The 14,333-nt window shown below is 53.2% G+C and overlaps 1 protein-coding gene across 1 annotated transcript; it reads right to left on the reverse strand.

The window, feature by feature from the left end:
- Positions 1 to 1,937: 1,937 nt before the first annotated feature.
- Positions 1,938 to 8,167, reverse strand: CALHM3 (calcium homeostasis modulator 3). Its single transcript, XM_027588062.2, is given in 6 exon segments — positions 1,938 to 2,072; positions 2,074 to 2,310; positions 2,312 to 2,364; positions 2,367 to 2,409; positions 5,147 to 5,402; positions 7,881 to 8,167. Coding segments are annotated over 6 exon segments (1,011 nt in total).
- Between the last annotated feature and the right edge of the window lie 6,166 nt (positions 8,168 to 14,333).

The raw sequence follows: 14,333 nt of genomic DNA on the forward strand, positions 1-14,333 counted from the left end.
TTCTCTCTTCCCTATTCCCTGGCCCGATGCTTTCTACGCACTAGGTGCTTTATAAGTGCGCAGTACAAGAAGGCAGGGCTATTGACTGAAGTTGGTGGCTTTTTTCCTGGGCCAAATGCTGCTTCCTTGCAGCCCGAAGTGGGGTCCCTGAGCCCCCTTCTCCTGAGCTGAGAGCTCCCCTGTGCTGACTGGGCCACCTCTAAGATCTCTCTCTTTCCCCACCCAATCCCTGCTCCACTTCAAACATTTGCATGACCTGACCACAGCACGGTAGGTGGGGGGAGGCTGGGCTGCAAGGATTGTCTGGCCAGAAGGTCTCTTGGCAAGAGCCCAGGAGAGCAGAGATTGCCTGATACGGAGGGGGCTGGGCTCCAGGGGGGCATCCAGCGACCCCTGCACTGCCCCCCCGCCACCTCCGGGCCCTGAGGACCAGAAAAGCATGGGGAGAATTCAGGTTTGCCTGTCTGTGGTCACCATCTGTGCTGATGGAGGCAATAGCAGGATTATGTATGTATTGTGTGAGTGCGCGCATGTGTATGGTGACTGAGTCGCCAGGGAGGGGTAGAGGCCCAGAGGAGCTCAGAGGCTAGATCTTCCCAACCTTTCCTGTTTGGGCTGCCAAAGACTGAGTGGCAGTTTCTTCCAGCAAGACTTAACCTGGTGTTTCAAGGAGTTTCCTTCCTAGCCAGACCCCACACTCACACTTTGCGCAGAGGTTCTTAAACACTGGAACTTATCAGGGGTGCCTGGGTGGCACAGTTGGTTAAGCGTTGGGGCTCTTGGTTCAGATCTCAGGGTCGTGGGATCGAGCCCCGTATTGGCCTCCGTGTTTAGCACAGAGTCGGCTTGAAGATTCTCTCTCCCTCTCCCTCTAACCCCTCCACCCTCCCCCGCTCTCTCTCTCTGAAACAAATAATCAATCTTAAACCACATTGGAACTTATCAAATCACCTGGGGTGCTAGTTTAGTGTGGGGGTTCCCTGCCGCGATTTTCAGGTCTGGTCTATGCGCCACACACCTGGAGCTGGCCAGAGAAATCTGGTGGAAGCTGCAGGAAACCCAACCAGAGCACTGAAAACCAATGCACAAACTCTCTAGAGGGCCTAGGCATATAGCAGCTTAGACTTATGTGGCAGCCAGACCTCCTGGGATCAAATTCCAGCGCCCACATGGTTGACCTCGGGCAGCTCAACCTCTTTCGGCCTCAGTTTTGTCCTCTAAAATGGGTCTAATAACCATCCTATTTCATTAGGTTATCATGAGGATTAAATGAGTTATATCTGTAAGGACCTTAGAACAATGCCTGGCAGTAGTAAGCACCACTGAAGCAGGTTAGATGTTATTATATTATTATTATTTGAAATTTAGAATCTGTGCATCTAGGATCCAGAATCCACGGCAGATCTACTTAGACTCTTGCAAGTTCATAAGTTCAGTATCACCTGGGAACCTGACAGAAATGCAATCATGGAACCAATCCTAGATGCACCCAATCAGAATCTGCATTGAACAAGAGGCTCTGGTGAACAGTGAGCACCCTAAAGTTTGCAAAGCACTGCTTTAGAGCACACCGGACGGAAGCCACACACTGAAACTAGGCCAGAGATGGGGCTATTTTTTTTAAGATTTTATTTATTTATTCGACAGAGAGAGAGATCACAAGTAGGTAGGCAGGCAGGCAGGCAGAGGAGAGGGGAGAAGCAGGCTCCCTGCTGAGCACGGAGCCTGATGTGGGGCTCGATCCCAGGACCCTGGGATCATGACCTGAGCCGAAGGCAGCCACTTAACCGACGAGGGACCCAGGCGCCCTAGAGATTGGGCTGTTTTGAGGAAGGAGGCCAGCAAGGGTTAGGTTTCCCTGCCTCGGGATCCCCCCAGCCTGGAAAGCTGACCGTTGTCAGCCTGGGCATTTCATGTAGGGACACTGCTGGGGGTCCCTACAGGTCAGTATGCTGGGACAGCCTGGTGCCTGGGGCCCCCGTGGGAGCGCGGTGGTTGAGGCCACACGCCCAGGGCCCCGGGGATGCCACAAGGTCGAGTGGCGGTTTGCTGGAGTACCACGTGCTCAGGAGGGCGGTCCACTTGCTCCCGGCTGGAAACCGCCCGCAGGTGGGCCTTCCTGCTTCCGTCGCCATCCAGGCCGTTGGGCATCTCGGGTGGCTCGGGGTCCCGCCGCAACCCCCGCGCCCGCATCTCGCTCTGCATGGTGGCGAAGAAGTGCAGCACGCAGCGGTGAGCGAAGTCACGCGCATGCTCACAGCACGTCTCGTCGAAGAGCTTCTGCTCCAGGTCCACGTAGTTGCTCCAGTAATCTGCGCTGCAGGAAGACTGTCTGGTCGAAGCAAGGCCTCAGGCAGCGGGCCAGAAGGCCACTACGATCAGTAGCAGGGTGATGCTCCAGCCGATGGCCTGGGGGGTGGGTGGTAGGGGTGGGGGTACCAGGTTGGGTGTGGGTGAGGTCGGGTGCTAAACAGTATGGCAACGGTGTTCCAAAATCTCTCCCTTTACTTAGCCCTCTCATCTCTCCCTAAATCTATCCATGTTCCCATTGAGTCATCCATCCTACCAACCACCTCCACCCATCCTCGCTTGCATTCAATCTCATCCTTGCATCCATCCATCTGTCCAGCTACTTCTCCACCCATCCACCCAGCCGTCTGTCCTCTCACCTGACTACGTACCTGTCAGCGTCCCAACCAGCCATCCTTGCTGCGGACCTTCCGACCGTCCATCATACATCCTCCTACCCGTCCATTCCTGTTCCCATACTCCCGTCCTGTCTTTCATCTATCCACCCGCCCACCCCCCATTCATCCTCCCAACCCTCCTCCTGAAGGAAACCAGAATGTGTCACCCCAAAATATGCCTCTTTGACATGAAAATTATCTTGAATGGAAGACAAGAAGCAGCAACCATAGGAACAGCTCTCTTTACCCTCCCCTTTTGTGCCTAAAGGCAGGAAATACATTCTCCTTTTACTGGAGACGACAACTCTTATCAGCCCAGAGACAGCACCAGAGGAATCTGCCGAAAAACCTTAGTCTATTAGTGTCCGGTCAATTTATTGACCTCCCACAGTTTCCGCCCTTGGAGACTAACACTGCTCTCCTTTGTCCTGCCATTGCTCTACAAAGGTATTGCTCTTTTTGAAGGTGGAAGATAAGTTGCAGTTCTAAGCCACCACTTTGAGTTACTCTTTCTTTGTTTCAGGTTTTCCCCACATGATGTGTACTGTGCACATTAAGAAACTGTTTTTCTCCTGTTAATCTTTTTGTGAGAGTCTCAGCTGAAAACCTTAACCCTACATTCCACCCACCCACCCATCCACCCACCCACCCATCATCCATCCATCCATCCATCCACTCACCCACCTGTCATCCATCCATCCATCCATCCATCCACCTACCCATCATCCATCCATCCATCCTTCCATCCAGCCATCATCCTTTTGGTTTTTTTTATCTAGTCCTTCAGCTACCTTCACACGGGCTTATGAATCCCATCTATGAAGCCACCTGTCCTATATTTTGGGAGAGGCACTGGGGACTCATAGAACTCACACTTTAGTGGAGGAAACGATGAGATTGGTGATAGACTGGCTGAATGCCATGTTGAGGGATGTCTAGGGGATTATGGGAATATAGAGGAGGGACACCCAACCTGAACTTGAAGGCTCAGGGAACAGTGAGGTGGATGCTGAGCACTGAAGAATGAGTAATAGTTATATAGGATATAAATAGGGAACAGTCTTCCAGGCCAAGCATAAGGAGACTTAAAGACTTCCTTGAGTCTGGAGCCCACACCTGCCCGACACCTCTCCCTCCTCTCTGCCCACCCAAAGTTTTAGTCTCTCCAAGGCTGTGCTTAAGACCAGAGCAACTGTGTACTCCTGGGGCAGAGAGATCAGTCCTCTAATCCACAAAGACATATTTGAACCCTTGTCACTTGTAGATGTGGTTTACAAAGTTCTCTCATTGGCCTCTCTCAGGATGTCCCCTTCCTCTTACCAATTAAAATAGTCGAGTGAGTGTTTTACACACGAGGAGCATTTCATGTGCCTGATAACCTCCATCTGAGTCAAGACACAAACCCTGGGGTGACTGAAGATTCTACACCCTTTCTAGTGAACGAACGAGAGCCCAGAGAGTTTAAGCCTGCAGGTCCCTTCCAAGTGGAGGAGACCAAACCTCCCTTGATTTTTAGGAGAGGCTGAGACCCAGAGGGGAGTAATGTGGCCAAGGCAGAGTCTGACCCAGAATCAAATGTGTCCTGAGCACTGGTCCTCTCTCCATCACATGGGCCTGCATTCGCCACGAGTTTGTCTTGGCTCCCACAAAGGGCTGGGTTGTGTTTTTATTTCCTGTCGCCCCAGCATGCTCTGCATGTGGTGGGTTGATATAAATGCTTTTGGGGGGATCCAGCCCCAGCTGGGGCTCTGGGAGGAATCTGGAGTCTGGGATAGGGATGGGCTGGAGTCTGCCCCCAGGGTGATGGAGTGGGTGCCAGTGTGGGGAGCCAGGGGTCTGGGGAGGACCTGCATTGCAGGGAGATGGTTCAGACGGCTTGAGTGATGACACTTCAGATCCCTGCCCTGCCTGTTTTGAGCTGTGCAACTTGGGCCTTCCGAACTAAACTCTCAGGACCTCAGTTTCCTTATCTGCAAAGTGGGATGATAATGATTGTACCCACCTCACAGGGTTGTTCTGAGAATAAATGAAGTGATGCATATGAAATGCTTAACACAGTGCCTGACACATAAGTGCTCAATAAACGGTAATGAGTGTTATTCCTGAGAGGTGCCAAGAATGTGCGTATGGGGTGGGGACAGGACAGAGCAGGATATCTCCAGTGCTTTTTGTCATCTAGCTTCTGGGGAGGGAACTAGCTGCTCCTGGAGGGTATGGGCACCTGGTCTCTGCCCTGGGGTGACTTAGCTGAAGTGTTGAAGGTAAAGTGTCCACTTCTTTAGGCCCACCAGTGTCCTGTATGTGGATCATGCTGCTGAGCCTTCCAGGGACCACCTGCTCCTTGGCGTGTTTCCAGCAGTGGGGAGGGGCCCCAGGAAACCATCTGTACCTCCTCACCCCATGCCCCTCGGAACCAGTGCAGGAGATTTTCCAGGCTGGGAGAGAACCACCCGAATTACCTGTGACAGGCACCGTAGGTAGCGGGACACTGCCTTTCTCGCGGGGCTGTCCCTGACCAGCTCATCCTCCTTGCAGGGCACCTTGGCCAGGAAGAGCTGCACCTGGCTGGGGGTCATGTTGGCAAAGTCCAGAAACTTTTCGGGGTCCACGGAGCTGCTGAAGGCACACACGAAGCACTTCCCGTCCAGGAGGGCCAGGAGGATCCAGACGAGGGGGGCGGCCAGGGCTCTCTGCAGCACAGAGGAACACATATACCTAGGGGTAGAGGAAGGGGAGGGGTCACGAAGGGCAGCTGAGATTCAGCTGCAGCAGGAAGGCCACAGGAGGGATGCAAGGATGGACTTCCCAGGAGGGCTAGGAGATACCTGGTGAGGTTGCATCAAAGAGATGGTTGTGGCTCCCACTGCAGAGGTCCCAGCAGCAGAGGAAGGGAGGCCAGAGGGCTGGGGCCCCTGGAGGTCAGGAAAGTCTGACCAGCAGTCCCACGACTGGAACACCGCGGAGCTGGTGTGCCTCCTACTCCTACCCATGGGCAGGCTCTGCTGGTGCCTTGCCCATGCCAGAGGCACTTAGATCTTTGGTGACTAGTTCTGTTCACGTGGCAGGACTGAGGGCCTCTTGCCTCAACTAGCTGCCTGGCTCTGCCTGAGGGCTTTGGAGGAGCCTCTGCTCCCAGAGGGGGGCGCTGGAAGCCAGGAGAGTTAACGACCCCAATCAACCTTCCATCCACAGGGACCCCAGCTTCCTAGACTCTCAGTGGGACAATTCTGAGGTGTGGTCTTTTTCTTTTTTTTTAAGATTTTATTTATTTACTTGAGAGAGAGAATGAGAGAGAGAGAGAGAGCATGAGAGGGGGGAGGATCAGAGGGAGAAGCAGACTCCCCGCTGAGCAGGGAGCCCGATGCGGGACTCGATCCCGGGACTCCAGGATCATGACCTGAGCCGAAGGCAGTCGCCCAACCAACTGAGCCACGCAGGCGCCCTCTGAGGTGTGTTCTACCCACGTTCTTCGAGGGTACCCAGAAGGACAGATCCCAGTGGCGCACTCATTATCACATTCTCCCCAGAGCCACTTCTGGGGCGGGGGGGTGGGGGGGCGGCGCGGCGGGGGGAGGGCTAAGCTAAGCCAGCCCTGCCCAATAACTCTTCCAGAGGCAGTGTCTCAGACCCCTCCCTCCAGGTCCTGAAGCCCCCCGCCCCACTGTGCCAGGGGCCTCTCCAGCCCTCTGCCCTTCTGGAGGTTGGGTGCTGGTCACAGGACAGGAGGCCCATGGAGCTGTACTCACTGGGCCCCAGAGGAAAAGGCAAAGGGCACAGAAGTGCGTGTGACCCTCGCCGCGAGGCCGAATCACAGGGAGCACGGGACCCCAGTGCAGCAGGAAGCAGAAGCGGCTGAGCACCGCATGCAGATGTTTCTGACTTGGACCGTGTGCAAATCGTAAAACGGTGTATGCTGGCGGTGTGTATATGGGTGCATGTATGAATTACTAATACATCATAGATCGGGGTGGCTCTGGTGTTTTCCAGGGGCATTGTGGTTAGAAGGTGGAACTGAGGACTTGTTACGGACGTACATTACATACGCTTGAGAACACTGCGATTGTCCATACCAAACAATAGGGGAAAGGGGGAGATGGTGAGCAGGCTGAAATCCACCAAGCCCCGCCTGCCTCTACCCACAGATCTAGAGCACTTAGACCCTTTGTCTAAAACCCCAAGGGCTGGGGCGCCTGGGTGGCTCAGTCGTTAAGCGTCTGCCTTCGGCTGCGGTCATGATCCCAGAGTCCTGGGATTGAGGCCCACATCGGGCTCCCTGCTCCACAGGAAGTTGGCTTCTCCCTCTCCCACTCCCCCTGCTTGTGTTCCCTCTCTTGCTGTGTCTCTCTCTGTCAAATAAATAAATAAAATCTAAAAAATAAATAAATAAATAAATAAAACCCTAAGGGCTGTGGTGTCAGCTTGGCCTGGCCTGGGAATCCACTGTGTTTGAATCTGGGCCATGCCTCTTCCTTGCTATGGGGGCTCAGTCGAGTTAAACTTAACCTCTCTGCCTCAGGTTCCTCATCCTTAAAAATGGGTCTACTCCTGGAGCAGACCTGGGGCCGAGGTAAGAACTGAGAGGCCGTGCACACATGGCACTTGGTACAGAGCTTGGCACCGGGTGGGTGCTCAGTGTTGGTCAGGGAGCATTACACATTGCTAAACTCCATCAGCTGGTTTTGATGCAGTGCACTGAGCAGGGGAGAGGCTCTGAGGACCCAGTGGCACAGCAGGTGAGGTCCTTGGCCCCGGGGAGCTTATGGGAGTGGGAATGCAGCCTTGAAGCCAGTCACGCCTCCTACTACATGTGCGAGCCAGCTGTGCATGTCATGGGATGGCCCTTCATGTATGTGCTTGCTGGGTTATAATTCTTGGCCAGTGACCAGATGTGACCTGGGCAAAACCTGGGAATCCTGTATCATCCACGGGTCTTCAGCCCTGGCCACCGAAGGGTGACAGATGACAGGAACAGAAATGTCTGTTTCCAGAGTGGAAAGTGGCTGAGGAGTCTCTGTGAGCTAATGTTACCCCAGTTGGGGAAAGGAGGGGCACACGTGATAGGGCCTATGGGGGCTTGGAGGGGAGCCCTGCCGATACCCATGAGGATCACCGGGCCTGGGGAGTCACCTGGCAGTGTCTGAGGGGGGAGGCCCTGACCGTGCCCCCGGGTAGCTGGGTGGTATGGGACCGCACCTGATGATGCCCGGGTCCTTCCTCCGCTGCCCCGCGGGCCGGCGCCACTCCTCCACCATCACCACGGACTGCCGGTTGGCAAGGAGGCCACAGAGGAAGAGACCGAGCGGGGGTGTGAGCAGCAGGCCCAGGCCGTAGAGGGCATTGTAGCGCACCAGGCAGGGGCAACTGAAGTCGAAGGAGGAGTACAGCTTGACCGTGACCGCGGCCAGCAGCAAGCAGATGCCGTTCATCACTGACTCCGAGCTGGACTGGAAGTGCTGGAAGAACATGCGGAACTTTTCCATGGCCCCGGCCTGGCGGGGGTGGGCAGCTGTGGGTCTGGGGGAGCACCGAGGCTTCGGCTGCCTTCCCGGCCAAATTCGGGTGGGGGGGCAAGCCTGGGGTGCACAAGAGTCTTGTCTTCCGAGGGCCTGGGGGGACAAGGAAGGGGCGATGGTCAGCCCCCAGGCCAGCTTCCTGGGGCCCAGGCACGGACGTAAGGCAGAGGCAGGCTCTCTCCGCAAAGGCTCCTCTGCCCGGCCCTGACTGTCCCCCAGTGCCACTCCCCTGCTCTCTGGAGGAAAGAGTCACTGCTCTGTGAGCTGACAGCCCAAAGCACCTCTAGGCAAATGTTCCCTGCCCTGTCACGCCACCCTCCCCAGCCCATTCCTTCCTCTCTTCAGGGTTTGGATCCTGAGGCTTAGCAGCTGGTGGCGCTTCTTGTGGGGGATAGGCAAATTTGGGGTGTGGTAAGGCAACGATGTTGACGGGACCGATGATATTTTCTGGTCTTGGTCAAAAACACAATTTGACTCAGCTGAGTTCAGGGAGATTTTGTGTTAATTTTCATGCTGGGAGGACCCAAGGGGCACCTCCCCCTGCCTGAAGGCTGCCTGACCCTTGCGAAGAGTCTAAATGATGTTTTGGCGTTTGCTGGGTGAGGGGTTGTGGAAGAGGAAGGCGTTCCCGGCAGAGGGCGCCGCATGGGCAAAGGCAAGGAGGCGAGAAGCAGCCTGGGATGGGCCAGGAGTTTGGGGTTGCTGGGATGTAGTATCAGAGCGGGGGGGGTCGTGAGAGGGGGCTGGAGGGCTCAGTGGGTGCCTGCAACCTTTCTCTCTGTTTTATTCCACTGTCCCCAGGTCCGGCCACCGACCAGCCCAGGTCTCTCTAAAGTACAGCGTCCCGCATGTCACTCTTCTGCCAGGGTGTGACCAGGGGTTCCCTCAGCTTCCTTAGCTTGGCATTCAAGGCCCTCCTAAATGTACCCAGACATGCCCTCCTACCTCCACACCTTCGCTGACGCCATCCTCCCCACCGAACCACCTTGCCCCTTCCTCCCACCTGCTCTTCAAGAGGCAGCTCAAATGCAGTCCTGTCACCAAGGCCTCCCTGGTGACCTCAGCTCTGGGGGAGCCTCTACCTCCGTTTTGGCCCCTGAAAGGCTGCCTCAGCCTGTTATTAATCCTCCTCAGGGGTGGGGAGTGCATCTCCCAATGAGGGCAGGGATCTGGCCAGCAACCTTGTTCTCTGCAGCATCTAGCATGGTGCCGAGTGCACAGCAAGTGACAACAAACGTTTGTTCTCTGGGATATTGATGGCCAGACCCCCTTATTTCATCTCCAGCTCTGTCCTCTCTGCTGACCACTTAGCCTGCACTTGCCTCCCGGTCTGCTTCTAGGAAGCCAATGAGTGGAATGTATGTCCTGCCCGAATTTCTGTCAGTCTCTCTCCCTTTCTCTTTGTCTCTCATTCTCTCTGTCTCTCTGACTCTACCTTACTGTGTGTGTGTGTGTGTTGTGTGTGTGTGTGTGTGTGTGTGTGTGTGTGACTCTGTGTCCCTCCATGTGTGTTTCTGGGTCTTTCTGTCTCTGTCTCTCTCTCTGTGTTGCTGCCTCTTTCTTTCCATCGTTCCCTTCTCGCCTGCTGTCTATCCACAGCACCCCTGTCTTACTGGCTCCCACTTCTGACATTGGCCACCTGGCTTGGAGAGAGGAGTGGGGTTGCCACAGAAGCCCCGGGGTCTGTCCCTGGGGTCACGGGTCAGTGGGCCTTGGGCCTGGAGCGTGGGCTGGGGGTGGGTGAGGTGGCCAGACCCCAGTTACTCACCATCTCTCTGGCTCCCTCGCTTGGCCCAGGGTGACCTCTGAGATAGGGAAAAACCTCAGGGACCGGGATGACCCTAATCCCACTGACCCCTGCTCTGTCCATGCTGGACCAGCAGTCACCCTGGGCTCCAAGTGATGGCCTCAGTCAAGTTCATGCATCAGCCCTGGTGTCCTTTCCTCAGACCCGGGATCCTCACAGTCTTGAATGCCACTTCATACCGACCCTGTGGGGCACACGAAGTGAGCATCCTTCTGTATCCTTCCCATCCTCAGAGACCTGGCCCAACTCTCCCATCTCCAGGGAGCTTGCCTGCACTACTGCAGTGGCACTGACCAGCCTTGTTTCTCTATTCTCAAGTAACTTTGAGAAAAATCTCCGGTTTTCCTGATTAATCACAGCGTTACGAAACCTTTAAAAACAGAGAACATGAACATGTCCCCATCCCTGCAACCCCCAGAGGGTGTCCCTGCCCCTGCCTCAGTGTGTGTCCCTCCAGACTTGTGGCAGGGCCCACGCCGACCCAAGCCGGCCGACCTGCCCAGTATTCCCTGGGAGAACCGCTACCCACTGTGAATTGGCCACCGGGGACCGCTGGTCGCGCAGCAGTGGGGTTGCCCCGGAGAGGCCGCTCAGGCCCCCCCCCAGCTCAGGCCGTATCTCTGAGGTGCGTCTGTTTCTCCTCTTGACACTCGTCACCCCACCCGGGGTCTGCTGCTGTGTCTCGGCTTCAGCCTTCTGAAGGATAACTGCCCAGCTGTTTGAGGGACCCCTGGGCCTGCAAAATAAATTTTGCGTCAGTCACTTAGCCTCTATTTTAAGTCAGACCATCCCAAATATGTCCTGCAAATTTCGTAACTATTTGTGCAGTCTATACCTATGATGAGGGAGCGACAGACAGAAACCGAGGTCTTATTTATTATTTGTATTTTACATAACGAGAGTGTTAGTCTGGGTCCTGAGACAGGATTACTGTGTGAGGGAAAATGGGGAGGGAGCTGGAGGAGGTGGGAGGGCCATCCTGGGCACGCAAGTGTGACCCTGAGTGAGGAACTCTTCTAGCCTGGTTCGGTCTCCTAATGTAGCTGAGAACCGCCGTCACCACCACATTCTTCAGGTGGGTGTGGGTCCAGAGAGGCTGGACATCCGCTGGAGGTCACACAGCCTGGTGGGGACAGAGCCAGGAAGGAAGCTGGGTTCCTCCTTCCGTGCCGTCCAGGCCCTTCCCACCTGCTGGGCTCCTGACTCTAAGAGCCCCTAGTCCCCTGATAACCTAGGGAGTCTCCAGAAAGGAGCGAGCAATCTTTCTGGGAGAACATTGAAGGAAACTGGGACAAGGTCTCTCCCAGTTTATCCTGTTCACAGGTCCAACCCGAGAGGTGAGACAGAGCACCCTGGTCAGCCCACCACGACTTAAAGAGATATTATCTCCCAGAGTGTGGGTGTAGCTTTACATTTAAAAAATTCTGTATTTTCTTTTTTTTTTTTTAAGATTTTATTTATTTGTCAGAGAGAGCAAGCACAGCAGGGGGAGTGGCAGGCAGAGGGAGAAGGAGACTCCCCGCTGAGCAGGGACCCCCCCCCCCCCCACCCCGGGATCATGACCTGAGCCGAAGGCAGACGCTTAACCGACTGAGCCACCCAGGCATCCCCCCAAATTCTGTATTTTCTAAATATCTACTTTCATAGTAATGATTTTAGAAATTTCTCAATAAAATCATCAACTATTTCTATCGGAAAAACTCAAAGGGCTTGTGGAACAAGGTCAAAGGGGAGGAGGATCACATGTTTTTGCCAGGAGTCCCGGGCCTGCTGAACCAGGAGACGCAGCGACAGGGCACAGAATCGGAGGGAGACTGACTTTACTCTGCTGTGTGGGACGACATCAAATTGCAGATCTGCTGCATGATAAGGCCTTAATGCAGCCTTTCTTTTTTATTTATTTTTAAAGATTTTATTTATTCATTTGAGACACAGAGATAGAGAGAGAGAGAGAGAGAGAGAGAGCATGAGCAGGGGGAGAGGCAGGCTCCCCACTGAGCCAGGAGCCCGACATGGGACTCAGTCCCAGGGCCTTGGGATCATGACCTGAGCCAAAGGCAGACGCTTAACAACTGAGCCACCCAGGCACCCCCTAATGCAGCCTTTCTTAATTAAACCCCTACCCCACCCCAGGGGTCTGTGGCTATGTTCTTCTGGGTCTTTTCATCCTGGGGAAGTTTTTTCAATGCACGTTTTCATTTTAAATGGTGACAAATTTTTTAGCGGTTTGCAACATGGGTTCACTTGCAATCGGAAGATCTGTACAGAACAAGTCTTTGGTTTCTCTCTCTTTTTGTTTTCCTTAGGGTCTTGCAGATGTATCTTGGGAATCTTCCAGATTTTTTTTCCTTTAACAGGAATCTGGATAGTATTTGAGAAACCTTGGCTTTACCGCTTATGGAGTTCCTGTGACTGAAGGGTTCTTTAAGTCTAGGTGTTTCTACTGGAGAAACTCAGCATATCTGGAGTGTGAGTGTGAGTGTATGTGAGCATGCACATGCCCATGTGTCAGGCTGTATACATACTGTGGGTGCATGTGTGTACACACACATGTGTGTGGTATGCATGCATAGAGTGTGTGTGTAAGTGTGTGTCTTCAGAAATACAGGTGTGGCTCTGTTTCTTCTTTTTGTAGTGAGTACACTCTCCCCTGACGTTTCTCTTTCTCTTTTTCCTTCAAAAGGAAGACATTGGAAGCGCGTCCCACTTGTTGAGGATGGGAAGACTATTGTTCCCTCGTGCCTAGCAGAGCAGGGGGGCCCTTTCTACCTCTGACAGCCCACTTGCTCTTCCAGTCTGATGACAGAGGCCTCTGCGGGATCCTGGTGATGACGTTCGGGTCGTCTCCGGCAGACGTGGGGGAAATCAACGTGGTACTTACGTGGGCTCCGCTCTGGTGACTCCATGGAGCCATGTGGCCCTTCAAGGACTGGAAAGAAGATGAACATGGTGGGGGGGGGGGGCGTGAGTCTGACAAATGGCATGGGAACAGCTGGATAACCATCTGAGAAAATCTTCAACTGTATTCCTGTATCATTCTTTATACCGGAATCCATTCCAAACGGCTCAGAGACTTCAACATAAAAACTACAATCCTAACAATTCTACAAGAAAATGTAGGTGGATGTATTCATGATCAGAGGCTAGGCAAGGCCTTGGTGAACAGAGCACAGAAGTCAGCCGCTCTGAAGGAGGGTTAATATAGGCCCCAACTCCTGTGGGCAAAATACCGATAAACAGTAAAAACATCAAACTGAAAAAAGGCATTTGCCACACAAAGGCCTATGTTCCTTAATTTGCAGAGGGATCGTATAGATCAATAAAAGAGGTGAACAATCCTATGGGAAAACTGGCAAAGGATGTCAATGGGCTATTCCCAGAAAAACAAGTGGCCCCAAATCCTGCAAAGATTCTAATTCTCGCCTATAACTAAATACAATCTAAACAACCAGGTGACTCTTTATTTTTTTTTTTAAAGATTTTATTTATTTATTTGACAGAGAGAGACACAGTGAGAGAGGGAACACAATCAGGGGGAGTGGGAGAGGGAGAAGCAGGCTCCCCGCTGAGCAGGGAGCCTGGGGTGGGGCTCGATCCCAGGACCCTGGGACCATGACCTGAGCCAGCCGAGAAGGCAGACACTTAACGACTGAGCCGCCCAGGCGCCCCCCAGGTGCCTCTTTAAACACCACATTGTTGGAAACTAAAGGGTTGATGGTATCTGATGTTGATGAGGACTTCGGGAAACAGCTGCTTTCATAAACTGATGGTTAGAGTACAAATTTGTAGGGATTTTCTAGGACAATTTGGCAATATAGGTAAAGCAAAAACTTAAATACACATGCCCTTTGACCTACCAAGTACCCAGGTCTGAATTTGCCCTACGGATAGATTTGCCTGGAAGTTGCCAAGATAAACGAACAGGGTACTCCTTGCAGCTTTGTTTGAGTGGTGATAAAACTGGAAACAACCAAAATTTCATTAAATAAATTAGGTCACATCCATAAAACGGGATTTATACAACTAAGAGAACAAAGCAATCCATGTGTGTCCCTATGAAAAGACCTTTAATAGATCTTTGGGTAGGTTCAAAAGGAACAGGTTAGTGCATTGTGCATAGTATGGTCCCTTCTAAGTAAAAATGATATAAATATGTAAAAATTTTGGTATTGTGTACACTTTTTGCTGGAGGGACACACAAGAGATATGGATAGTTATTGGGCGGTCAGAGAGAGGGCACTTTTATTTTCTTTCCATTTTATGCCTTTCTGTGTTGTTGACTTTTTTTTTTTTTTTAAGGAGGGGGCAGAGGGAGACAGAGGGACT

The sequence above is a fragment of the Zalophus californianus genome, chromosome 15 (genome assembly GCF_009762305.2).
Source record: "Zalophus californianus isolate mZalCal1 chromosome 15, mZalCal1.pri.v2, whole genome shotgun sequence".
NCBI lineage: Eukaryota > Metazoa > Chordata > Mammalia > Carnivora > Otariidae > Zalophus > Zalophus californianus.